The sequence below is a fragment of the Coffea arabica genome, chromosome 1e (genome assembly GCF_036785885.1).
Source record: "Coffea arabica cultivar ET-39 chromosome 1e, Coffea Arabica ET-39 HiFi, whole genome shotgun sequence".
NCBI lineage: Eukaryota > Viridiplantae > Streptophyta > Magnoliopsida > Gentianales > Rubiaceae > Coffea > Coffea arabica.
In genome coordinates this window covers 53,292,688-53,320,303 of record NC_092311.1, presented here as the reverse complement: position 1 = coordinate 53,320,303, position 27,616 = coordinate 53,292,688, and the positions used below count along the sequence as shown (strand labels likewise).

General features: G+C 38.0%; 3 protein-coding genes across 7 annotated transcripts; 2 read left to right on the top strand and 1 right to left on the bottom strand.

Annotated features, from left to right (window-relative positions):
- The first annotated feature begins 2,146 nt into the window (after nt 1–2,146).
- On the top strand, nt 2,147–7,526 carry LOC113715973 (ETO1-like protein 1). The gene is made up of 5 exons (XM_027240278.2): nt 2,147–2,649; nt 2,745–4,457; nt 5,265–5,556; nt 6,305–6,614; nt 6,975–7,526. Exons 1-5 carry the CDS (start codon nt 2,525–2,527, stop codon nt 7,193–7,195), a joined length of 2,661 nt encoding a protein of 886 aa, XP_027096079.1. The 5' UTR covers nt 2,147–2,524; the 3' UTR covers nt 7,196–7,526.
- A 402-nt stretch (nt 7,527–7,928) lies between these two features.
- LOC113715983 (probable protein phosphatase 2C 51) lies at nt 7,929–10,922 on the top strand. 4 transcript variants are annotated; one of them, XM_027240310.2, is made up of 8 exons: nt 7,929–8,105; nt 8,249–8,298; nt 8,969–9,129; nt 9,354–9,549; nt 9,668–9,770; nt 9,850–9,991; nt 10,133–10,307; nt 10,558–10,922. In XM_027240310.2, coding segments are annotated over exons 2-8 (1,074 nt in total). In that variant the 5' UTR covers nt 7,929–8,105; nt 8,249–8,296; the 3' UTR covers nt 10,853–10,922. The 4 variants fall into 4 exon arrangements, with proteins under 4 accessions (XP_027096111.1, XP_071920280.1, XP_071920282.1 ...); XM_072064179.1 differs by having other exon boundaries at nt 7,967–8,105; nt 8,825–9,129; XM_072064181.1 differs by lacking the exon at nt 8,249–8,298 and having other exon boundaries at nt 7,972–8,105.
- A 348-nt stretch (nt 10,923–11,270) lies between these two features.
- LOC113715953 (probable protein phosphatase 2C 51) lies at nt 11,271–25,837 on the bottom strand. 2 transcript variants are annotated; one of them, XM_027240257.2, is made up of 21 exons: nt 25,342–25,837; nt 24,609–24,864; nt 23,695–23,800; nt 23,463–23,604; nt 22,965–23,229; nt 22,468–22,835; nt 21,561–21,634; nt 20,843–20,993; nt 20,495–20,669; nt 19,555–19,789; nt 18,107–18,613; nt 17,057–17,114; nt 16,429–16,516; nt 15,294–15,368; nt 14,536–14,619; nt 13,996–14,139; nt 13,799–13,880; nt 13,354–13,436; nt 13,158–13,212; nt 12,844–12,977; nt 11,271–12,634 (listed from the first exon to the last, which is right to left on the bottom strand). In XM_027240257.2, the coding sequence occupies exons 1-20, from the start codon at nt 25,631–25,633 to the stop codon at nt 12,912–12,914; spliced, it is 3,306 nt and encodes a 1,101-aa protein (XP_027096058.1). In that variant the 5' UTR covers nt 25,634–25,837; the 3' UTR covers nt 11,271–12,634; nt 12,844–12,911. The 2 variants fall into 2 exon arrangements, with proteins under 2 accessions (XP_027096058.1, XP_027096070.1); XM_027240269.2 differs by lacking the exon at nt 16,429–16,516.
- Nucleotides 25,838–27,616: the final 1,779 nt, after the last annotated feature.

Sequence of the window (27,616 nt, the reverse complement as noted above, 5' to 3'; positions counted from 1 at the left end):
ACTAAACTAAGAAATGCCTCCGTATCCCTAAAAATATAGTTCATCATTGCTCTAGTACTCTTAGAAATAGAGACAAAATTCTACATTTTATAGTAAAACCACAATCAATAGGTAGATAAAAGAGAGAGAACCAATGAGTAATTGATAGACTTTTTTGCTTAACAAACATAATAGTCATTTCTTTATGTTCCAACTCTCAATTTCATTTTTTTTCATATATCATTACCACATTTTTTGTCTTCCCCTAATTTGACAATAAAATTCACAGTCTACACCTTGTCAATTTGATAATTTCAATTGGCTAACATTTGTAAAGAGTAAAACTATTGAAAAAAAAGGGTCTAAAATTTTTTTTAGTAAGAAAGAGACAGGAAAACAAAAAATACAAATAAATTTTGGAGATCATAAAAAAATTGATAGTTGTGTGATTGGTAATAATGGAGTGTGATATTTGGTGAGAGAGAGAAGCGGTTGTGTGAGAAAAAAAGAGGAAAATACAAAAGAGGGAGAGAGGAAGAGAGGAAGAAATGAAAATTAGAAAATTGATGGAGATTGTTTTTTGAGATTAGGAAATAACAAGTAGAATAATAAGATGTATCTTTTGACTTTAAATGTCCCTTTATGAATTAACTATTAAGTGGAGGACATTTTAGTCATTTGATTGGACTGAGGGAGGTCTATATAATTATTGAAACCTCAGGGGAGCCGAATGAAATTGTCAAAAATTTCAAGAGAAGTTTTTGAAATTATCACACACACAAAAAGAAAAGGAAAAAGAAAAAGAGAGCGGAAAGAGAACGGCATCCCGCGTACAACTTGAAATAAGAAATAACCACTTAAATCAACTACTATTATGCTCTTGAGTTTCAACTCTTTTTAAATTTGTCAAATAAATTTGAAAATTGAGCCAAGAGAAGCTCATTTTGGGTTTTCTAGCTCAAAAAAAAAAAAAAATGATATCCAGAATCCTGGAGAAGTATTTGAAAATTGAAACCAAGGCCAATACAATAGGCAGAGAGAACCTAAAACATCAGGGGGTGGGGGGCCCTCAGTCTGGCTCCACCAATCTTTAATCTTTATTTACACACAACAAAAGTGGACAACGTGTTAGTGCGAGATTGAAGCCACTGGAGTTTGAATCTCACCTATAATAAAAAAAAAATTTGAAAGTATATTTATTAATTCCTTATACAAGTTCTTTAAGCTTCTTATAAAATAGGATATTAATAGATTATATTATATAAATTTTATTGTTGAAAAAAAAAAATTAATGCAAGATTGAAGATTTTCACTAACCCAAATCAAATTTGCCCGTCTTATCCCACAAGCGGACCGGAAGTTTCAAATCCGCCATCGATTTCAATGTCAATGTAGCAGCCATTAAATTATTGGATGCGCATTTGTACAGCGGCCTACAGGCATCATAAACAATTAACACTAATCCTCACACTCTCAGCCAACACTGTCCAAAACGACAGCCCATTTGGAACCTGTCGCTTTCTTGAGCAACCATTTCAATGGTATTTTCCCATTATGCAATTTTTTTGACTTGTTTTATCACCGCATTTTTGTACTTCCAACAAATAGTAAGCTGCAATCTATGTGGTCTCCAAGACTCCAACGGCTCGATTACAAAAAAAAAGTGAAGAAAGGCTCTGTAGTGCTGCAAATCTACTAATTGCACTGCAGAAAAGGCTGTAGACTATTGTACCAAAAACTTTTCCTTTTACCATCACCAACAGGAAAAGAAAAGTGAAGAAATCTGAGAATTTCCCCTTTGGATTCCATCACATTCCTTGCAGCTCAGCTAAATCACCGAATTTTCAACAAATTACTTTGTGGGTTTGGTTTGTTCTTCATTTTGGTTTTGGTTTTGACTCTCATTTCTTGGCATCATTATTGTTACTATTATTTTATAAGGTCCCCAACAAGGTTAGTCTGTCCTTTTCTTTGCTTTATAAGGTGGGTTTGGGTTTGGGTTTGAGTTTGATTTGGTTTTGGTCGTTTTTCTGGCAGAGATCTTGTTTAACTTTTGTGGGTCTTTAGTCTTTTGTCTGCATTTTTGAGGTTGAGTTTTTACTACTACCTTAACTTCTGGGCAAGAAGAACGCTAATATATATCGAGTTCTGTTCTTTTTCCCATTTCAATATAAGAAGGTATAGAAAGACATATTATCTTTGATTATTTCGATTGTAAGGATAGTTAGGAATATTTGTCGTGTGACCGGAAAGATCGCTTTTTTCCTTTTTCCCTTTCCCCTTTGTTAACCTTGAATCTTAGGTAACTAACTGTTTTGAGTGTTCTTCTTTTTAGACTTCGTCTTTAGATAGCGTGGAACGATACTTCTTAGTGGTTTTGGAGCTGTGGAATTTTTGAGCTTAAGTTTGTGATGGTTGTAAAGTGAAAGTTGGAAATTTGTCCTTACTTTTCCAGTACTATTTTCATCCTTTTTGTTTGTGGTTGCTGGAGAAAACTCATCCGGCTATTGTGGAGATCTGGGACATTTTTCATCTATTATGCCCTATGAGAACGTTCTTTCCTTCCGAGTCTTGCAAAGAGACAGAACTCAATTCTATTAATCCGCAGTCATGGCTTCAAGTTGAAAGAGGCAAGCTGTCTAAAATTTCGTTCGAGTCAAATTCTTCCATGTAAGTGTACCTGCTCTTTACCCTTTCTTTCCTTGCATCGCGAATTGAAGCTCATCTCGCATAATTAATTTCGCATGATTTTGTGATGTTCGTAGAGAATCTCTCATTAAGGTACCCGAGCCTTCCATTTTGCCATATTTTAAACCTGCTGATTATGTGGAAGTTTTAGCTCGACTTCATGAAGAACTTGAGGCATGTTCTCCACAAGAGAGGTCAAATCTCTACTTGTTGCAGTATCAGGTATTTAAGGGTCTGGGGGAAGTCAAATTAAGGCGAACCAGTCTGCACTCAGCTTGGATAAAAGCTAGCTCTGTTTATGAGAGGCTTGTGTTTGGGGCATGGCTAAAGTACGAGAAACAAGGTGAAGAGCTCATTTCTGACCTGATGTCATCTTGCGGAAAATGTGCAAAGGAATTTGGGATGATAGATGTTGCCTCTGAGCTACCTGCAAGCTCTAACTTATTTTCATCTGGAACTAATGTGGACAACGGGAAAGCTGTTTCAGGACAAGTTTCTTTCCGGATTGGGAATGAGAGAATACTGTGTGACAGGCAGAAAATTGCTGGCCTTTCAGCTCCATTTCATGCCATGCTTAATGGGTGTTTTACAGAATCGTCTCTTGAGGAGATTGATATGTCTGAAAACAACATTTCCCCTTTAGGAATGAGGGCGATTAGCGAATTTAGCGTAGCAGGATGTCTAAACGAAGTACCTCCCAACCTCTTGTTGGAGATACTGGTACTTGCCAACAACTTTTGCTGTGAAAGATTAAAGGATTCCTGTGATAGAAAACTTGCTTCCCTGGTATCTTCCAGGCAAGATGCAGTGGAACTCATGGAGTATGCTCTTGAAGAAAATTCCCCTGTTCTTGCTGCATCATGTTTCCAAGTCTTTCTACATGAACTTCCTGAGTCTCTGAATGACAGTCAGGTAGTCAAGTTGTTGTGCAATTCAAATAGGGAGCAAAGGTCAATTATGGTTGGCTCAGCGGCATTCTCTCTCTATTGTTTATTAGGTGAAGTCTCCCTCAACCTTGATCCAAGGTCAGACAGAACAGTTTGTATCTTAGAACAGTTGGTTGACTCTGCAGAAACTACTCACCAGAAAATGGTGGCATATCATCAGTTGGGATGTGTTAGACTCCTTAGAAAAGAATATAACAAAGCTGAACAACTCTTTCAGGCTGCTTTAGAAGCAGGCCATATTTATTCTGTAGTTGGATTGGCTAGAATAAACCACATCAAGGGTAATAAACAATGGGCTCATGAGAAACTCAGTTCAGTCATTTCCTCTCATTCGTCACTAGGATGGATGTATCAAGAGAGATCACTATACTGTGAAGGTGAAAGGAGATGGGAAGACCTTGAGAAAGCAACTGAGCTTGACCCAACCCTAGTTTACCCCTACATGTATAGGGCAGCATCCTTAATGAGGAAACAAGATGCACAAGCTGCCCTCAGTGAAATCAATCGCATTCTTGGCTTCAAACTGGCATTAGAGTGCTTGGAACTGCGATTTTGCTTCTACCTAGCCCTTGAGGACTATCAATCAGCAATATGTGATATTCAAGCTATCCTTACACTTGCACCACATTATAGGATGTTTGATGGACGGGTTGCTGCATCCCAACTCCGGACTCTTGTGCGCGAGCACGTTGAGAATTGGACGACAGCAGACTGCTGGCTTCAGCTATATGATAAATGGTCTTCAGTTGATGACATTGGATCACTTTCTGTGATATACCAAATGCTCGAATCTGATGCCGCAAAAGGAGTTCTATACTTCAGACAGTCCTTGCTTCTGCTTAGGTAACTTCATTTTGTATTTTCTTTGACTGTAATAGCATTTGCATTTTCATTAGGAGTTGGCTTTACCAGTCATCAATGGTCACAGTTAATGCTGTTGTCTGCAGCGGTTCAGTATGAAAATTAACTGAAATGTAATCATTCAGAATCAGGGTTTTGCCTTATATTAGAGTGTTGTGCAATGGCTATATATTCAGATCTTTTTGTGTGTAACGAACTGAAAGTGACTTCTATAGCTTGTCTAGTGGAGATTTCTTAGTTGAGATTTTTCTTTTGGTGGTTTACAGTGAAAAACAGAAACTGATAAATGCAACTTAATGTAACTAGTGACAGATTCTTTTTTCTACTTCTTTACATTATTTAGATGCTTTGATTGTTGAAATAGGTAATAGAATTGTGTAATATTCATTCTGCCTCCACTTAACTTCACTTTTTCTTCATTTCTGTAAATTAGCGAGTTATTTGGTTCTGTCTTTTGGTAAATTCATAAAGATTGTGAGGTTCATCAATTGAGAAATTGTTTAAATTCAGAAGCAGATGTAGTGCCATTAATTCCTCTTTGATATCCTTGAGATCAGAGATGTACTCAGTGGGTCTGAGTTGTGACAAAAGAATTTTAACTAGCCTTTTTTGGTCGAGGTATTGTTACTGAAGCTGAAGCTCTTTAACAATTCATGAGTTGTTGCAAATAATTTTCATTTGAGCTAGTTAAATTTTCATCTTCAGCACCCAAGTGTTGTGCTACACCAGAGCTACTGGAAGTTCAACAAAAAAGGGACCTGATTATTTCCATATTTAACTCTTAATCAGGTTGAATTGTCCTGAAGCAGCCATGCGAAGTTTACAATTGGCTCGCCAACATGCATCAAGTGACCATGAGCGTCTAGTTTATGAGGGATGGATTTTGTATGATACAGGGCATTGCGCCGAAGGGCTTTGGAAAGCAGAGGAGTCTATTAGCCTTAAGAGGTCTTTTGAAGCCTTCTTCTTAAAAGCCTATGCATTGGCTGACTCTTGCCTGGACCCATCCTGTTCCTCCGTCGTTGTAGCTCTTCTTGACGAAGCCTTGAAATGCCCCTCAGATAGACTACGCAAAGGTCAGGTATGATGTTCTTCACTTAGAGAATCTATACAATTTGCTTGTTAGGGATGAATTGCTTCTTCTATTGTTCAACAAGTTTAAGGTGAAAGATGTGGAGAATACACACGGTAGACATATCAAATTAAGTAGTCATCCCTTTTGGATGCATTCCTGGAAAGCAATGTGGGAAGAAAAAAGAAGAAAGAAAGTTACCATGATGTGGGGTGTTTAAATAAATCCAGGAACAGAAACTTGTTATTAATTAGAGCAGAACTTAGGATTAAGATCCTTGTCCTTTCGGAAAAAGAATGACAAAGTGGTCATTAAGGGAGCAGTCCAAGTGATATTTGGGATTTCAATGTTAAAAATCCTTCTTAAGAGCTTGATTAGCTATTCTTTTTAGGTCAAAGTTATATGCCCACACTTTGTGGTGGTGATATATTACTTTTGGGAGCATAATGCATTGTGTCGAGAATTCAATCAGATACGCTTGAAGCTGAGATGAAAACAATGTTGTAGGCATGATATCAATGTGAAAGCTCTTTGGAGATCCCTAGCGTTGTTCACATCTCAAAGCATATTAGCCTCAGTTAAAATATGCTTTACGGAAATATAGCCTGCATTTGGCAGTTAAAAATTGATAGACGTTTTGTATCAGTTGCCAAATTGTTGCTAGAGATCACTGTCTTCTCTTTGAACCTAAGCCATTATTCACATATAAAGCACTCTGCTAACATCTTTTCGTAATTTCAACATTGAAAATGGCTAGGCCCTGAACAATCTTGGGAGTGTCTATGTTGACTGTGGTAAACTAGATGCTGCAGCTGATTGCTACATCAATGCCCTCAAGATTCGACATACACGAGCCCACCAGGGCCTTGCTCGAGTCCATTTTCTGAGAAACGATAAGAATGCAGCCTATGAGGAGATGACAAAATTGATTGAGAAGGCCAGAAACAATGCATCTGCATATGAGAAGAGGTCAGAGTACTGCGAACGTGAACTCGCAAAGGCAGATCTAGAGATGGTCACTCGTTTAGATCCTCTTCGAGTTTATCCCTACAGATACCGAGCAGCAGGTTTGATTTCTTCTAATCACAGTTGTTCCCCTCCCCACGATAAAGAAGAAAGGCAGAAATTTAAGGAAATAATAAAAGCTGAGGCGGCGTACTATGTTCTTTATATATTGATCTCGAGTGGGCAGTGGAGTAAATCTCGACATTTGTGTGTATATAGATAATGCTGATCAACATCTTCTAAGAATTGCTGGGATGTGAATAAGATTTCTTGGCTGGACGAAAATTTCATTGATCATAATTAACTAAACTACATGTATGTTACTGTCAGTGCTGGGAGAGAGGTTTAACTTGAATAGATGAGTGCATAAGTTGTGTATATGTTTCTACTGATGTTGGTGTGGAACTGTGGATGTTTGACAGTTCTGATGGACAACCACCAGACGAAGGAAGCAATTGCAGAGCTATCGAGGGCAATCGCGTTTAAGGCAGACCTTCACCTACTACACCTGCGTGCTGCCTTCCATGAACACGTTGGCAATGTAATGGGAGCTCTGCGAGATTGTCGAGCTGCGCTCTCAGTTGATCCCAACCATCAAGAAATGCTTGAATTTCATAGCCGTGTCAACAGCCGGGAACCATGAAAAGGAACCATGAAAAGGAGGAGAAAGGGTAAGGGCAGAAAGACAAGGAAACCCCTCCCCACCTCTCCACCAAAAGGCCAAAACCAACCCCCAAAAAAAGAGAAGGTAAAAACTTAAAGAAGAGGGGCAACTTCAAAATTGTACTTGTACACCATCAGTGAGACGGTGAGTGTGACTGCCAGTGAGCCTGTCCGTGTAATACAATCCCCCGCCCCCTCTCAATTCTTCCTTGTTCTTAAATTTTGTAACAATGTACAAGAATTTTTGTTTCATTCATACTAGTATAAGTTTATCAATGTAAAAAAAAAAAAAGAGGTGTCATTTCTATTCATTCTTGTCGACCGGGTTATTTCCAGAAGAATAAGATTACAAAACGGGTGGAGGTTGTAGTTGTAACTAGGAACTAGAATCGTGTAGGTCCAAGAATAATTTCCAGGGTGGTATGCATTTAACAATTAAAATTGGAGGTATTTTTATCAACTGCAATATTTTAACTGTCCAGATACTGTGATGGACTAATGGGGGATAAAGTAAAAAAAATAAAATATTATGGGGTAAACTGTAAAACACACCAAAGCTTAGGGGATTTCTTGTGATTAACCCTCCTCGAACTCCTATTGGTTGAATGACGGTGCAGATGGCGTCGTCAGTTGTCAGCTACGGCTACGGCTACGACTACGAGTCTTTCATTTGTAACTGAAGTTGTAAATCAAATCAAATCTATACAGAAACCCAATTTGGATTACTGAAAAAAAAAAAAAAAAAACCTAATACTATTACAGAGTACAAAACACGACAGTTAACGCCTATTCAAGTTTCGCGCCTCCTCTCGTCTTCAAGCCTTTCCTCTTCTTCTTCATAGTTCATCACCTCCACCCCCTCTGCCCTCCTACGCGCCTTCAACATTCAGGTACTCTCTCTCTCTCTACATATATGCGTGTGTACATTATTAGTAATTTGTCGTTTTTTTTTTTCCCAAAACTTCAGTTATGTGGGTCGGAAAATCAACTTATTTTTCCACCGGCACTTTTTCTTTTTCTCTTTTTCTTCCAGGTTGAGCGGTGGAATTCTTTTCCGGGAAGGAATTTGCGATATTTTTTTATGTACTTTGATTATTTTCCGTACTTCATTTAATTTTGAAGCCGTTCATTTATTGCAATGGTGTTATTTTTCAACTCGAGAGTGATTTGATTTGGTTAGTTCAATTGGTTAGTTGACGCCGTTAAAGATAGGGTTTAGACGAGATTTCATTTAATTTTGAAGCCGTTCATTTATTGCAATAGTATTATTTTTCAACTAAGAGAGTAATTTGATTTGGTTAGTTTACACCGTTAGAATCCATTACCCAAGATAGGGTTTAGACGAGTCAATCGAGCTTGGATTCATCATGCTTAAAATTGTATTAAGCTTTAGGTTGTTGATTAAGAAGCGAGCCGAGAGCTCTAACGAAGCTTGATTTATTTACGTACATGTAAGCACCTCGGTCGGTGAGGATTTTTTTTTTTTTGGGTTAATTTTATTTATTTATTTCCTTAGCCAACTTAAGGGATTAAGGGGGTTTGTTTGTTCAAACCAAATCAACTGAAAAAGTGACTATTTTGTGTTCCCGGAACTTTCTCAAAATTGAAGGATGGAAGTGTCTAAAATTGCACTGGTCAGGGTGTTGGCTGTTGCACTATCACTCTGTGCTGTTGTTAGGTGTTGTTCTGCCCACCACGTTTCAGTAGCCTGTATGATGGCTTATGATGAAGGTGGTTCACCTGCACTTTTTAGGTCACAAGAATGTCCTCTACGGGAGTGGACTCCTTCAAATGGAGTTTCTCAAAATCATCCTACAGCAAACTGTGGGTTTGCCGCAGCAATTCTTCAAGGCCGTCGAAACTATCAAGAAGACCGTATTGCTTGCAATCCTGCAATGAAGATTCCTTTCTTGGGTACTATAAAGTTCAAATTCCTCTTGCATTTTCAGTAGGATTATGCACATAAATTTGGAATTCAATTTTTTTTAAAGATATCAATCAGTGTTCGGTTTCTTTTAAAGCAAGATAGATCGTAGATGATAAGAATGTTTCAGATCATATTTCCAGAATGGCTTGATTATGGATGTTGGTAGGAGATGGTTCACAATTTCCATACTGATTTGACACAAACAATGCAGGTAACGATGGGCAGGAGAATGTTAATGTTGGTGTAGCAGCAGTTTTTGATGGTCATGGAGGTGCTGAAGCTAGTGAATTTGCTTCCAAGAAGTTTTTGAGTTATTTTTACCTAAATGTTTTGTTTAACATCTACAAGCAAGCATCCCCCCACAAGGGCAATGACGAAGCAAATCAAAACAAAAGTAGTGTTGAGAGGTGGGGTGTATTGATCGAGAAGTTCATAATTACCTTTTTTTTTTTGCTTTCCTGTTGACATTTTCTAAAGGGCTAAAGAACCCTGAATTTTGTCACGTTTTTCTTGATGTTTCTGCAGATCAGGTACAACATCATCTTTGATTGATGATACATCCTTATATGACATTTTAAACGAAGCTTTAATAAGGACATTCCGAGACATTGATTCAGAATTTACTCGGGTATATCTTCTGTGCTTTGACTTGTTCTTTACACCTTTGAGCTGCTACTTGCTTAGACGTCATACATTTTCTTCTCCAGGAAGCTTTGAGGAATAATTATGCTTCAGGGTCTACGGGCACTGTTGCTCTGATAGTAAATGGTCGATTGTTAGTTGGTTTTGTTGGTGACTCAAAAGCTCTTTTGTGCTCAAACAGAAGTCTTGCTTCTCAGGGTGGCGAAGGTTTGCTACTGCCAGTTTAAATGATGTTTGATCTGTCTTTATATTGCAGTTTGCCAATGCAATTAGAATGATTTTTTTTTTATTCTGAAGAATCTCGTCAAATTATCAATTGGAACTCTTGCGTCATTGACATGTAAGCAGGCACTTCAATGAGGACTTCCTATGTTCAGGAATTGACAAAAGATCATCATCCAGATAGAGAAGATGAAAAAGCTCGAATAGAAACTGCTGGTGGTTTTGTCCACACCTGGGGTGTGCCTCGTGTTAATGGCATATTGGCTATGACCAGAGCTATTGGTAATCTGAGCTTGAGGAGGTGAGTTCTCTATCCGTTTACCAAGCAGTTCACTTTCCTAAGAATCTTTCATCTTGGTTTTCTACATTGCTTGGTGATATAATCTTTCGGTACCTAGTTGATGCTAGTACTTGGAAGCATGGAATGGAAAATATTTATTTGAGTCTCGGTTTAACCTCTCTACTTTGGGTATAAAGTTTTTATTTTATCGGAAGAGTCGAACTTGGGGACTCTGTTCTGATGCTGCCATTTGCTCTTGTTTTGTTGTCAGATTTGGAGTCATAGCCGAACCTGAAGTGATTGGATGGCAAACTCTAACCACTGATAACAGCTTTTTGGTGATAGGATCTGATGGTATATTTGAAGGGTTGACTCCTGCAAATGTTTGTGCTATTTTACATAATAATGCCTGTAAACCAGGGACTACAGAGTCCAGTGGCTCATCTTCCTGTTTGGCCCCATCAGCATTAGCTAATCGTATTGTTAACAATGCATATGAGAACGGCAGCCATGACAACATATCTGTTATCGTGATTCCCCTGGAGTCAGCTTATCATTCTCAATAGTTAGCAGTGCTGTTTTGCCAGGATATAACCATTTTAAAGCTGACTACCATACGAGCAGATCGTTTGTTCATCCTTTTATTTGCTTTTAACTGTAGTTGCAATTTTTAGGTTCTTGTCGATGAGTTGTTTTACGAGTTAGGTTACAGGTCTTTGATCTTGCTAATTCTATGGTACATTTGGCATATCAAGTTATACATAATTACTTCGACTAAGCAGATGTGCGCATAAACGGGAGCTCAGACAATTTTTCTTTGAGAAGTGGGGGGGAAAAAGGATAGATTAGGGCAGATAATATTTTGGAATTATGTTTCTTGTGGTAGCTGAAGCAGCAACATTTTTTTTACCGAATAAGGCGATGTAGTTATTTGTTTATTACTATCTCAGTTTATCGAAAATTTAAAGGGATACTGTTTGTAGATGACATTAAACACGACATCCGTTACTCTTTTTTCTCATTATATTATTGTTAAAGTACAACACAAGGAAAATTAAAAATGAAAAAGACTTGCACCAGAAAATTGGAGGAGGAAAAAATCCCCTCAAAACCGTCATGCCTCACTAGACCGTCCACATTTACAAGTTAATATGACCCCTATCTGCCTTTAAAAACTAGGCACATTGACATACAAACAGAGAGAACCCTACACCCACGCCTTCCCCAAAAACAAAAGAAAAAGAAAAGGAAAAGATATTTAAATGGCCCAAATCTATGCCTCAAACGTTGTGCTATAGCCATTAATGCAGTCTAGACAGTCACCCCAAAACCCAAACTTCTGTGTCCACTACTGGGCCTGCTTGCATTCAAACGCTAGGATAGCAGTCTCCCATCCCTCTTGTCCTTCTTCATTGACAATCATGTTCCACAGAAGATTTGAAACCCAGTGACTGGATCCGGGGCATCTGCAGTTAGTAGGCCAGGCAGCCCGCACTGTTAATACCCCAAGAGAAGGCCGGTCTGCTTTGGGCCATCCATTTCACAATCCACTCCCCACACACCCAGAAAGAGAACATATTAACATGGCCCTAATCGTTGCCCCAAAAGTATGCAATAGCTATGAATGTCGCCCAAACTCCAACTTCTGCATCTACCACTGGGCCTCCTTCAGTTTAACCACCACCATGGTAGCAATCTTCCAAACCGCTTGCCCTTGTTCATCCGCAATCGTGTTGCTCAGACGATTAAAACCTAGTGGGCTCTACAGTTGGCTGGCCAACCAGCCCCAAGATCGGGCCAGAGGCTGATTTGGACCATTGATTTCAAAATCCACACCCCCACCCCAAAACCAAAACCGAAAAGCAAAAAGATCGGTCCCAAATCTTTGCCCGCCAAAAAATTGTGCAACAGCCATTAATATAGCCCAAACCTTAGTCCCAAAAACCCCAACTTCTGCGCCTACTGCCAGCATGCTTCCATTCACCCACCAGGGTTGCAATCTCCCAAACCTCGTTTCTGTCTATCGACAATCGTGTTGAAACTTGGTAAACGAATCCGGGGCCTCTGGAGCCCCTGCAGTTGGTAGGTCAATCAGCCCGTACGGTCAATGGTCCAAGATCTGGCCAGAGGGGCCCGATTTGACCTGAGCAATTAATTTCAAAATCAACAGCCCACAGATCAGACCGGGCCCCTCTAGCCTGACTTGGGCCATATAACGCACCGCATTAGCTGCTGATCCCCTGGCAAGCAGCATGATTGTGCACAATGGACCGGAAAGCAAAGTACAGCCTTCAGCAGGGTCCCTGTCAGGACGAACAAAGGAACTTGCCGTTCCACAAGCTCTCGCACTGAAGTCCAGAAGCAAGTATACAGAAAGCAATCATAAAAAAATGAAAGGGGTTTAAAGGAAGAAAAAAAAACAAAAAAAGAAAGGGGAAGAGCACAAATAAACAACAAGCAAACCTAGAGGAAAAAGAGGCGAAGAAACACAAAAAAATGGGAAGTGAAAAGTTATAGCCCCTTTCTCCCATTAGAAGAACAGAGTTTAAGCGAGTACCTTTTATGAAGACCGAGCTAAAAATTCAGGTCAAGACACGCAAACGCGCATCTTCATCCTCAATGTGCTTAGGAGCTAGGTCTAGGTGAAAAGTAAGGGTGCTGCAAAGCATCATCAACGCTAAGCCGATCCTCCTAGTTTCCAATTCAATAAAAACAAAAATCAGCAATAAAAGAGCGATTAGTGATACCGATAAATGCTTGCTTTGTATCAAACTTGCACAAAAAGGACGTTCCTAATCACTGGGGTGAAAACAACGAATTAAAGCTATGTGGAAGGAAATTCCTACTTGTTCATACTCGTACAAAACTTACCGGATTCCATTGTAACAACTCTCGCACTAAGCGCAATGCCCATATGTTTGGAAACCTGTGGAAATTGAGAGGCAGGCATACAATGACACAAAAGTTCTACTTGAAACAAAATCAGATGCCTCTTTGCAGGTCTTTTTTTCCCCACTTCTCCTCCTCCTAGTTGGGACTGGGGAGCAATTTGACACTAATAACCTACCCTATGTTAAGCGGATCCCTCCTCTTTATTTGATTTGCGAAAAAATCTTCCGAGCATTTCCATGGAACTGGAGGAACTGAACCCTGACTTGCAAAAGACAAACTGTATTAGTATACACAAACATGAATCTACGACGCATTCCAATTGCAAAGTCCAAAATTAACATAACAAGAGAAAATTTTAGTTAAACACGTATAAATCCTTTGAAATAACAACTAGACTGCGAGACTAAACACTCAATTGTACAACATTATGGCCCAAGTCAGGTTAAAATGTGAAGGGTGATTAAAGAGCAAGAACAACCTTAAGAACAAAACAATACTGACATCTTTGTAACAAAATGTTCATAGATCAATGCCTTCTTTCCTAGTAAGCCCCTTCTAGATATGTGCAGTAGCATCTACATTTACAGGAACTAAAACCAATAAATGAATAAAAAACTCACATGATCTTTTGTCTCCGAATTGTGATGAAGTCTTGTAGGAATCCCAGGGATTAAGATGCACATTTCCATAAAAGATCTGAGTCTGGTACCAAGAAATGTAGCATGCATCAGCGGTTGTCACAATATAACCAAAGGAATGGAGGAAGACTAATCATGAATCATGACAACGAAAATAGATCTTTTAGTAACACACTCACTTGTAAGCAAGTTCCTTCAGATTCTCATTCCAACCTTCAAGGTGCTGATCTAAAAGAGCGCGTGTTTTAGAATTTATCTGAAACACATTTGGTGATCCTAGAATCAACTCCAAGATTATCACACCGACACTCCACATATCATACCTAGACAAACAATAGTAGCACAAAAATAAACCATCCAGAATAAATATGAGAAAGATGCATCAATTTTACTATTGAGCATGAACACAAATGCAAAACAAAGGTCTGAATCCAAATATACAACATTTCAACCTTCTCCGACCACATATAGCAGACAACTTTTTGAATTTAGATCAGCAGACAACTTTTTGAATTTAGATCAGCGGAAGCAATTTAAAATGGATGAGTACTGGTTACATCCAAAGAGCAATGAACTGTGCAACATAGTAAAAACTTGAATGATTCGGGATTAGATGAATGCAATGTTCAATAAATCACAAACCACCAATGAACTTGGAATTATCAGTATTACAATTGTTCCAAAAGTGCAATTCAGAATAGCAATGGAAATTGTCCTACGTTACAATTTTGTGCATTGGGCCCTGGTACCAGCTAACGTTCAGTAAAGCTTCTGGAGGAGCATACTCAGACGTTTGTTCAGCTCTGAGAGAGAAACAAGTGAAAAAATTAAAGAGTTTTCATCTACCGACAAAGAAAACTAAGATATAGAAGGAAAAAGTATGATGCTTATAACGTAGCTAAAATAGAAGATGCAATTACAGGATTATATTATTTTAACAGCAATGGTGTCTCTGAATGTTTGTCTGCATGTGCTTGTGTTTAAAAACATGAGATCTAAGGAGGGGTTAAGACCACACAGACTCATTAATTACACACTAAAAGTTCATGTCTTACATAGAAATAAAGAGCGTCTACATTATTTTGACAGCTTATAGAACATATTAATGCTACAATGCAATATAAGATTTGAGACAGCTATTAGGGTGTTGCAACTAAATCAAGACTCTCTTGCCCCACTAATTCGGATTGGAAATCAGCAGCAACAGGAGAAAAAACTGCTGAGGAACATCATCAGATTAAAGTCAAATGCTCACCCTGACCTATAGCTAGAAGGGAAAGGCACCGTATCAAAATCTTTGAAGAAGTTCTGCAAAGTTGGTTATCAAAAATTATAGCTCCAGAAAATTTGGCAGTTTACGAAGTAAACATTTTAAGGTGTCTCAACTGCCTAAGTTGAAATCTCATGAAGTACAATGCCACTATTACTTTTTGCGTATCACAACAATAACAGATGGAGAAGTTCTCATAGAGATTACCTAGAAGGTCCTGTGGAACCATACAAATGCCTCATGGTGAAATCATCCAATGCACTACCAAAGTCAATAAGGCGCCTAAAAAATCAGAAAAATTAATTTTCTGGTTGAAAGGCAGTAAAAAATCACATAGAAGAGAAAGATTGCGGTATGAATTCTTGCAACAATACTCTTGACATGAACTATGCAATTCAGTGTTATATGTTCTGCACTTTGATTTACCAAATAAAGCATCTAGACTGCTGTTTAAGACATGTAAAACTGTTCGTTTTCAAATGCAGAAGGTATGCTGTCACAGGTGAGTAATAAACGTGACACCATACAGAAAATGCTGCTAGCATGTTACTGTTATTCAACTTATGAAGATACCAGCAGTGCATCCACATTAAAAGTGATTTACAACATGCTTTTATGTTTTGACAATCAAGAACCAGAAATGCATATTGGAAAACACAATTGAAGGTCAAGACTCATATCAAACACCGTCAAAACATCAAAATCAATACTTCATAAGCATAAAGGACATTTCTTGATCCACTATTAAAACAAACCTTGTCTGCGAAATTCCATATCTCAAAAGGAACATAGAAAAAACTCATCTAAAGTGATAGCTTATATTACAATTGGAACAAGATCTTGCACATGCACCGTCTGACGCCAAGAAAGATACGATAAAAACCTTGTCTCAGAGGTAAAGCAAAACTCTTTTCAGGATATACAAAAATATAATCAATGTCCAAACATCTTGAGCTTCCTATAAAGCCAGCTAAACCTTTACCCTCATGTAGTTATTCCTTTTTTACAAGAAAGCAATTATGGTTTTCAATTCATAACGCAACTAGATTAACTCCATATTAGGCTTTCATGTAGTTGAACCACCAAGTTTTTCCGTGTTGGTTACATACACTATGCAATGCTTAACAGACAAGATATAAGAAAGCATATAACAAAATTGAACTGAAAATGTCCTAGTGATATCAGTGGCTGCAGTTGCAGCTATCTAGTGCGAAACTCCATTTAGCAGTCAGCAAAATAGAGAAGAACAATTGGCGAAGAAACTCTTGTGTGAGATAAAAAAGAAAATCCAGAAAATAAGGAACGGTAGATGATATAGCACTAAAATATTAGCAGGCTTTACATTTTAGTAGCATAATTGTTATCTCCATCTGGAAGTCCATTAGAGCATCTCCCAGAAAACTGATCTTCAAAGCAAACGACCATATTTTCTTGCAAGAAGACATATAAATTCATTCTTAGTAAGCACTTATTTTAAGAATGACTAATCAATAATAACTAATCACCTATGAACCTGCAGAAGCAATAAGAAAGAAATTACAAATTACACAGAAGTGAGTTCGATAATGTAGCTACTACCAATAAAAAGTTTTTAAAAAAAAAAAACACACACACACACACACACACTCTCCCAGACACAATGCCATCAAAGATTTAGAAAATCATCAGAGCAGGTGATTAGTTCTTAAAATATGCATTGCGTAGCAAAAAAGAAAAACAAAAATACCCCTTGCCAGCAGTGGGCCAATACATATAATCACAACCAAAATACCAAACAGGAGATGCAACTTGAAAAATGTGGAAAAAAAATTACAAGAATGATCCAAGAGGTAAAAAAAATGTATTGTTTTTAAGGCATTTTTTGTAATTCGATGAAGCTTTTACATCTTTAGGTAATTCTTTTAAACAACTATAAAATATGTTCAGAATATAAATTTCCAGCTTCCATAAACTAAAAGGTTGGCCCTTACCAGGCTTTATATCCCTGTGAGTGATGTTGCGGTCATGGCAAGACTTCAGTGCCTTCAACTGGTTAAAGGAAAGCAAATACAATAGTAAGCCATGCCAGGGCACAATCAAATAAAACAATAAGGAAAAGAGCCTTCCCCGCGCAATATAAGATAGATGCCAGAGAAGAAGTGGAAACGGTCATAAGTAACTTTCAAGCCATAGAAAAAGGAAAGTCAAGAGATCAGAGACCTCAGGCTTCTTTATTACCTAAGATTTCATTCTCTATATGCCTCCCTCTGAGAAGTATAAAAGGATCAAAAAGTGCACCTCTCAAGATAGTAATCAATAAAGATATGTGCCTATGCGCTAGGCGCACATATAACTAAAATGTAAAAGGCAAATTATATTTTACCCCCCTATGGTTTACTGTTTTTGTATATAACCCTCTTATGGTTTCAAAAGCTATACATAATCCCCTCATGATTTGGATTAAATAGTCAAAGTGACGGAAATGATCATTCGTAACAGAAACTTTAAAAATGTCAAAATTACCCTTGTTTAAAAATTAAAATGGCTGAAGTGACCAAAATATATAAACATAATATACATGACGCACTAACTGCATATGGTTTCATGTTTTACCATATAACCCCCTTATGGTTTAATGCTTTACCATATAACCCTCTATGATTTTCAAAATATACACATAACCCCCCGTGGTTAATAAATAATTTTCAACTTTACATAGGGATATTTTTGACATTTTAGATGACTCCGTTAGGGATTGCAAATTCCGTTATTTTGACACTTTAATCTAAACCATGAGAGGGTTATGTCTAGCTTTTAAAACCATAGGGGGGTTATGTACAAAAACACTGGGGGATAAAGTGTAATTTGCCCAAATGAAAATCTACTGCTACATAAGCAAATAAAGTGACCAATGGAAGTATGACATCGGGGCCACAAAGCACCTCTAACAGCAAAAGAATTGAATTGCAAGGCTTATATTATGCAACATAAGCCTGTAAGTGTAATGTCAAACTGATTGAAGGCAAAAAATATACACATACCAATTGCAATATAAGATTTTGCATTTCCTCTTGCCCTGCTTCTGTTGTCTTCAACCAGTGCCACCATTTTGATGGGTGCAATATCTGAACACGCTTAAGATGGTCATCGCTTCCTTGATCATCACTATTTATCACTTCTTCAGCCGTATATAGAAGCTTCGATAAGGAAACACCTTCATGGCGAAAAACAAGCCACATTTGATTGGATTGAGACTCAAAAGACTCAACAAATCTGGCAATGTGGTTCAAGCCATCTTCATAATTAACTTTTAGCGACTTCCTTTTTCCAGAGGATATACTTTGTGAGCTCCATGTAACTTCAGTTTCATGTTTCATGGACTGATTGGCTTTTAAATTACAGCTAGTATCTGATAAAGCATCCCCAGAGAAAGCATCTGATGCTGCAGCTGGTGGTGAAGCTCTTAAAACGGTGGAGGCATTCAAAAAAACTTCACCGAAATATTTCTCTCGCAGACCACTTAGATAGACAGCAGGCCCTCTCTCTACCTGTACTAGCAGAAACTCAACCAAGTTATGGTGCAAGCACCTAACAGTTTAATGGTTTAAAAACAACAGAAACTTTGTTAATTAAACAACATCAAGAAGAAACACAGTTTTTAACAAATGCTGTAGCTAATTCTAGCCTTCAATCTGAATCCACAAGGGTATAAATTCATCACTTATATAACAACTTAAGCTTTTTTGATGTGATAATTCAACATAGCATCAAGGCAAGCAAGGGATCCTAGTTCAGAATCTTATTGTCAGTTTTTATATTGTGTAGGTTTTCAACCCTCATGAGGACATGTGCATGGCAAGCATCCATGACTAAGCCACTGAGTCACTCACACAACAGAGACACACAAGCAGCATACAGAAGTACCTGTTTTAAAACTTAAATCATTTGTAAAAAAATAAAAGCACGAGAAACGAGAAGGAATTGGATAATTTGATGGATATTGTGGACCATTCTCTTCTCAAACTTTTTCCAGCTCAGATTCCTTGAAGCAAAACCTTGGCTAGCTTCAACAGCTTGATCAAGGATTATAAGGTTATATACAAAAAAGGCCCACAATTGCTACAAAATTATCTGGCTACATGTACTGCAACAAGAGTCAAAGTCCCTACATGGTAATCACAAAAAAAGAATTTCAGATCCTTTCTCTTTTTTGTGGCTTTTCTCATTTTCATTTGTATTTTGGCAGAGGGAATGGTCTCATTCAGGACAATTATCTCATATGATCCGGGAAGAGTTACACTTTCATTTGTCACAGATGAAAAAGAGTTTTAAATCAGGCAAAACATTGGTCATAGATCAGTGCTTTAACTCAGTATAACCACAATGTTAGATTTCTATTTACCCTCAAAAGACGGCAACCGCAAAGTTGGATTTCTATATACCCTCAAAAGAAGGCAACCCAAAAGGAAAAAATATTTAGGTGATGTACCATTATGCGCTTCAAGATGAACATTTTATCATCAGCAGTCCCATTGTATCGATCATCAGCAAATGAGCTTGTCTCTGAACTTCCATCATAATCCCTGAAATGCATATATTGATAATAGAACTTTCCATCTTTAGAACTCTGTTCTGAGCTTTTGCTCAATTTAGAACAATTCCACTGAAAAGCGAGCCAAACTTCGCCGTACGATCCACGGCCATACCTCTTCTTTAGTATGTACCTGACACCGACCAAAACAATCAGTGACATACATGAGATCCAGTTGAAAGGATGGTTCCGTTATTGTGCAAATGAATACTTTCAGAAGCAAAACCAAAGATGAAGTTGATTCAAAACTAAAGAACGAAGCAACTGCATAAATCATACACATAAAAAGTGTGCTGAAAATAGCTTCTCATGAAACTCAAAAAGTACAGTTGAAGCATAACCTTGTAGTTCTATCATATTGCTAAACCATATGGAAAGAAATGAATTTGTCCAGCTAATCCAAAATGAAACATACCATGTAACAATACCAAATTCGCACATAAACATGACACAACAAATTGACCAGCTTAGAGAAACACTTCACCGAATATCAGAAAGAATGACAATGTCAAGTTCAGTGTCTAACCTATGTCAAAGAATTGTGTGGAATCAGCAGAGTATCAGATAACAAAGTCATAATGAAGAATTAAAACATCCTTTAGGTGTTATTCTCATATAGTCTCTGAAGCCACTATTCCACGGAAAAATTAAAAGCATAAACACTTTTACTAATCATGGTCTGATGACAAAAAAATTTGAACTTCATAAAACACCATGAGCACTGCTAGAAGGGAACACTGGCGTTCAACAAGACCAACTTTCAGCCAAGATAGCCTTTACTGTAACTGAAGAGATGTCATATCATAGTCAGCACCAAATGAGGAAGAAACAAAGCTACCTTGAATCGGGTATTGTATGCTCATCCGGACCAGTACCATGGAGAGGAATTGATCCAAGCAGACCAAGGAAACTAGTAAAACTTTCTGGATTTGTGCATTGACCATTATCTTCATCAGCCGAAAATCCATAGAACATGCACATACTCTGTTTATCATGGACATTTTTCAGGCCACCTGAATGAATAAAATATAAATGAGTGGACAGCAATGTATAAAAAATTGTAATTGGTAAGAAACCCAACTTTAATAACCAAACACCAAATATCATTTTCCATTCTGTTTTTAAAATCCAAATCAAGTAAAAGCTTCAAAGGAAGGAAACTTGCTGAGTTAAGTAATGTCATTACCACAAGTATGAGTGACAGCACTAGGCAATGCTTGAGTTAGCTTAAAACTATGTTCATGGTCATCCTTTTCCACCCAAAATGTGTGGTCGTCAATTTCGTTGAGGTTTTCAGATAAGTAAAAACACCCAAAGCTGCTTTTTTTCCTTTCAACCTGCCATAAAGTGAATACAGACATCTCATTCACACGGTGGTATGAAGATTATAGCAAACCAGTATATCTCAACTATCAAGCAAATGAGGTTTCTGGAAAGTCCAGTCAGCATATTATAGTGCACAACCATATGTATATCACAAAGCAACACATCAGATAACAAAGTCACTATTTCAATCAGAAAGTCCATGAAACAATTGCTTTGCACCAAATGGACGTTGTCGAAGATCAATGATTACAAGTCAGAAAGTTCCTAAACATTCAAATATGTAAAAGAAATTTACTATTTGGCTCCAGAGCACAAAATACCAAGGCATAGAATTATTTTTGCTTTCAATCTCCTCAATTTGTTATTGCCAATTTCACATCTGGAAAAACTCATTAAACTAGCAGAGTAACAAATAATTGAAACTTGGTACCACAAAAGGACCAGTATTATTTCTTTTGCCAGTGCAAACAAGGAGAAAGAGGGAATGGCAAAGGAGAAAAAGGTTTCAATTAGATCAGAAATCATTGCTTGTTCAGAAAGAAGATATACAAATTTACAATTCTTGGTTTCAGGCTTACCAATAACCGCTCAAACTTGTCACCTACAGAATAAGTATGCTCCACCTCCACAGGTTCTGACATGTGATCATCACCTAAAAGAACAGCAGTAGAATATAAAAGTACACAGAATTTATGACTAGATACATTAAGAACAAGATTTCTAAATTATTAAACAAGTGACAAAATAACCACCCATCAGAACATAAATATGCAAGTTCAAACATAACATCGTATCTTGAAAGGATTCTGGAAAGCAAAACAATCTACAAGTTAATTGATAAATAAATGTTCATTCTGCAGAAATGCAAGAGGGAACATAGATGCCTCAGCTGCAGCAATCAACAGCTATTTAGATTATAGAACATTGTCAAATCACTTAAGATTCTGCTTCTGGTTAACATAACCACAGTTTGCCACGGATTGAGAGAGCATCAGACTTTCTGAGGACATAAGGTGCAGCTAGCTCAAGCTCCTTATCAAGCACAGAGAAAAGGTTTTACTTCTACAGTCACATAAGTGCATGTTATGGTCCATCTCGTATTTTTTAGTTTATTCAATGTTTCCCGAAAACGTCAGCCCATTGCTTCAAATTCCATTAATGGAAGCTTGAATGATGGTGAAGACAATAAAATTTAGGACTACGCACCATAAAAACTCCCATAAAGCACAGGAGCCAGAATGATTAACATTTTATTTGTGTTAAAATGACGGAAAGGAGAACAGTAATATACAGATGGTGAAACAAATTCTAATATGTATCATTTTTCATGAGGTCTTTGGTGGATAGAATAGGATTGAAACCAACTGGGCCAATGGAATAACATGTCTCGGTTTTCAAATGAACTCAAGAAAGGCAACAAATACTCTTTTATATTCATAAGCAACAAAAGATCTGGGCAACTAGCTATAGTAGAGCGAAATTTACCTGGTCGCTCATTAAGGGGCCTGATATATCCTGAGGCCGAGGAATCATGCTCCCCAGCTTCATCAAACACATTCTTAAGCAAACTTTGAGAAGTACCAAAGGATTTGACAGGAACTACAATAGCTGCCATGTTATCGAGACTGCCTCTATCAAATGCAGCATCCACAACTCTATCAGCTAATGAGTATGATGAAAAGTCAATAAGTTCTGAGCTCACACTGGTACCAGTATGCAATTCCCAAAATATATCACATATGTCCTGTGGATTTAGCTTCTCAAATACGCCATCAGTTGCAGCCACTAAATAACTGTCATTGACGGTCAAAGGTTGCCAATCATTCACCTCAGGTAGGGATACAACACCATAACTGCCAAATAGGAAACAGAAAATCAGCAATAGAAGCTGCAAACTATCGTCCATTAAAGTGGTAAGGATCAATGTAATATCAAAAAAGTGGAAAGACAAAAAGGAAAATAATTTTGTCTTCGAAAATGACCTTTTGAAGTACACATCTCCAATTGCTCTTGAAACAGCCAATCGACCATTGACTCGAGCTACTCCTCCCCACTCAGAAACATACCCTCCGGCAGCTTCCACACGAGATCGTTCATCATCTCTATCCGGATGGTGATCTTCTGTAAGTTCCTTTGCAATCAAAAAAGTCAAGCCACTGGAAGCTGCCAACTTGAGACTGCGGTAATCTTTTAAAAATGAAGAAGTCTTATCATCTCTATTCTGCCTGTACAACCTTAACAAAGTGGCTGCAATGGGGAAGACTATCAACATAAGCAACCACGAAATGCCATTCATTGACCTAATGAAATAAAATATATTCTGAATCACAATCCAAATAATTATGAACAACCAAACAATTACTGCTAATCCATTTATCCAATACTGCAGAGGGTATGAGATGCATAAACATAAAACCTGGTAAAGCTACAACCTTCCTAATAACCAATGGAAAAGAAGAAAGAAGAAAACACCTTCTAACCTTTTGCTTCATAAGGAGACTGATGTAACTCAGAACACAAAAATGCCTTTGAATCTCCAATATTTGCAACCAAAACTTGAGTGTCAGCTTGAAGTATGACTGCAGCCGTGGAACCAGAAACAAAATTCTCTCTGAAAGCATCCTTCAAAAATCACGAAGGTTTGTGGTGAGATGAAGCAAAGAAAAGGCTCATATCAGAACACTCAAAAAAACACAGAATAACGAAGTATACCTTCGTGAATGCCACATCAATGTCATGGATTGCTCTCAACAATGCTTCCCTTAATATCTCCAAGTGAAAGGATTCATCCCATATTGCTGATAACTCCAGCTTAAGCCTGCAAATGGTTTATGATTCATAACCTCAACATGTGAACAGAGTTTATAACAAATAACATGAAATCTTGGATATTTTGCGACTTATACAGCCACACTAAAACTCCATAATGGTGAGTTGCTCGGAATGCTTTTGAAGGCGCAACCGAAAGAATATGAATTGCAGAACAACATTGCACGCACAATTAGCATTGTTTCTCATCCTTTTACCTATCCTTACAATAATATCTTAAGAAAGCTGGATTTTAAAATCGCAATAATATCATCAACGTTATGGGTGAATAGACATGTGGAGCCCAAAACACAGAAAAATACAAATGAGAAGCCATCTTTTTTTATTTTTTTTTCTTTAGTAGACAATAAGAAGCCATCTACAACCACATAATTGATATCTAAGGAGTCCAGATTATAAACCCAACAACACTTCTCAAACTCTCATGGTAGGCAGGGAGGCCAACTTGAGCATCCGTTCTCTAAACATGCTGCAAATGCAAGTCTCCCTTCTATAAGGAGACTAGTAGATGACATAATTCGACCAAACAAAAAAGAGCATATGATGGCTGCTAGAGTCCAAGCCCAGCGATCCACTCTCTGCTCCACAATGCAGAAGATTAGGGATTCCGCCTCACCTCCTCCATTCTCTACCAATGGACAACAAGAGAGGGGGGAGTGGAGCCCATTATCAAGCAGGGAAGTTCTGTTACCTAAATGGGTGAATCTTCACATAGTAAAGAATCCGTAAAGTTTAAATACTACAAGGCATCTGCTAGGATATGTTTGTTAGTGAAGTATGATAAGAGAGAAAGAGACCTCCCAATATATATTGCATGGCGATCATTGTTTTCCCACCTCGGCTTTTGGAAAAACTGACCCTGAACTCCTTTATTTGGTAACCTTCCCACGGATCTCCCCAATAAAAATGAAAATGTTGTATCAAGAAGAAAGTAAGTATGCAGCGTAAAGTACTCCAGCAATAGCTTTGAAGCCGTATCACTAGCTTGATCACCATTATGACCATCAAAAACTGCAATAATACCAACTGTGACTTCCTTAACTCCTGTAGGACCTGCAGCAACATAAAAAGCTCGTTACAACCACACTCTGGACTTTCCAAGGTATAAAATTTTAACTAATACCAAACAACTTGAACTCTTTATAGAGGACATTATAAGATATCCAGTCAACAATTAATTTTTTCTCCCTCCGTAGAAGAAAGTGCATATTTGGAAAACGGAGCTAGATAGTGCATATTTGGGTGCAACCCTTGAAATAACACGGAATCGCTGGCTCGCAACTTGCAAGAAAGGACGCAGTCTTTCAGTAAATTCAATAGAAGTTGTAATGAAGTCCTATAGATGGGTCGTCAGTGCACTGACGACTTATTTTACCCGGTTGAACAAGCAAAATCGAAAGGAAAACGCATCGGTGTCTCCCAAATTCTCTCCAATTACTCTCTCGAGTAAGGAAGAAAGATGATGACTGCTTAATACAGCGTATTAGCATCAAAACGGCAATAAGATGAGAGTGACATAATTGGGCTTACAGGGAAAAGGAATGCGAATGTCGAGGGCACAAAGAGTACGATCTTCCTGGGACTTTCGGCGACCCTGGTGCATTGCCGATTGGCACCTAGCGGCCGACGACGGGGAATTCTTCGGATTGGAACGGTAATTTGATAGGGTCCAGCGAGGGCATTTGGGGGACTGGAACACAGCCGGTGCACCTCCTTCTCTGTACACCGTCAGGCAAGTCGACGACTCTCCATTGGTACAAAGATAATTTACGCGTAGCAGAAACCCCAATAGAAGGGCAACTAGTAACCTCCGTCCGTTCATTGTTGCGCTACACCAAATTCAGCCAGGTGTTGCAGGAGAAAAGTAGCGTGATCAAGAAGAAAATTCGAAGAATCGAGCATTTTATCCAGCATTTCTTCTGTCTTCTATTTTGTAGTCGAACTGTCGAAGCGAAGAACAATGCTCTTGAAGGATACCAAGAAGGCAAGAAAAAAATTTTGCAGCACAGACGATAAATTCCGGAATGGTCTTTAACTCGGAAAGAAGGAATGGTATACGTACATGTTGAAAGACCGACAACGGGCGGGGAAAATTGCCTCAAAACTAATTCTTTCTACATTAAATTTGTGGTACTCCATTTTTGTATTGGTCAAAGAACTGCTTGCCAAAATAGTTGGTCCACGCTGTAATTTTTACAGCAAAAAAAAAAAAAGAAAATAGTATCGTGTTTCTCTATCTAATTGCGTGGCATTTAAGCAATTAGTCTCTCAGGACTGGGCTCTGCCGAGGCCCACTCACCTTCAAATTAATGTAGCCCATCATCCCGGCCCACATTGGCCTCATGTTGTTGTAATGCTTTTTATCATCATATCCGGCTTCGAGCCTAGGACTTTTATTCCGTATATGTTATAACCCAGGAACCCTATTTTAATTTTAAAACTTTTTCTGCCATTTTATGTAATAGTTAAAATCCTTTTATCGGTTAATCTTAGATTAACATCTTTTTCTGTATTTTTTTACATTATAAATTACTAGTATTTATTTAATGGAATTAACTGAAAAGATAGACGCAATTGACATATTAAACAATCATATGTAACAAGTGGAGGTCGGAATTAGAGTTGCGTGGATCTCTACCATATTAATTAAGTCACGCCAGATTGCAAACTCAAACCACGTTTTGGTTGGCATAATTGGCTCAACCTTAATTTCCTTTTTATTTTTTTTATAAGCGCCTTTACTTAATTTCCTTTTTATTTTTTATAAATTTTATCATTATCAAAATGATGTTTCATAACTTTAAGAAGACCAGTTTTGGATCAACTAAAACTAGGCCCATGATTTCGACAATTACGCTCATAAAGGCCCGGTGACTTTGAAGGCCCATGCCCCCACAGCAGCGCAATGCAATTCTATGATTCGATCCCAACTTCAACCTACTCTCAAGAAAACTGTCCAGTATTTATTTGTCCAGCATCAACTTCAACCTACTTCAACCGGAACGCCTTTTTTATCTTTTCCAGTTAAGTATTTAGGACGCAAATGTCCTCCGCAGCTAAATTAGAAGACTGCCGCGTGCGGACGATATAGATGGTAAAGGAGAAAAGTAAAGCCAACAAATAATAAAAATAAATAAATAAAATCTGAAGATCGATATTGGATAGAGACAAGCCCACCAACCTCAATCGCGAACGTCAACAATTTGTCTTAGCGAGACGTTTAGTCGCATTTCTTTCTCCTAAAAGCAACTTGAAACCGGACTCGTGTTCGTGCTGTCGGAAATATTCCACAACCCAAAAAGGACTCTTTAAACACGTGTGCCCTCCTCCGTCAACAGTAGTCGCTTGCATCAGTCAAAAGCATCTCTTTTGTTAGGTTGAGTATGTGTGCAAGGTATTCCGTGACCGCGTCCGCGTGGCAGTAAAATCGGTCGTGGCGACGACAGAGAATTACATACTTAGCGCGTCAGCTGTCCTTGTTTTCATCCAGTACTGAATACGCAAATATGTGGATTTAAGACCAATGGAAGAGTTGTGTATATATGCATACTACAAATGTTATACTTGGTTTAATGTGCACGTACGGCTGGATCTCTTTTTACGATAACTTGCTACATTATGGGGAGGGAGAGGGCCTGAAGAGATCTTGGGATAATTCGAGAGAACTGAACCACCACCAGAACATACGAGTGCACTATGCACTCATCTAGATTTTTTAATCAAGGCCACAATTAATTGTAATAAATTGGTTGCCCCACCAAACCTTAATGTATTGGTAGTAGCCACCAGCCCAAACGTTGATGGT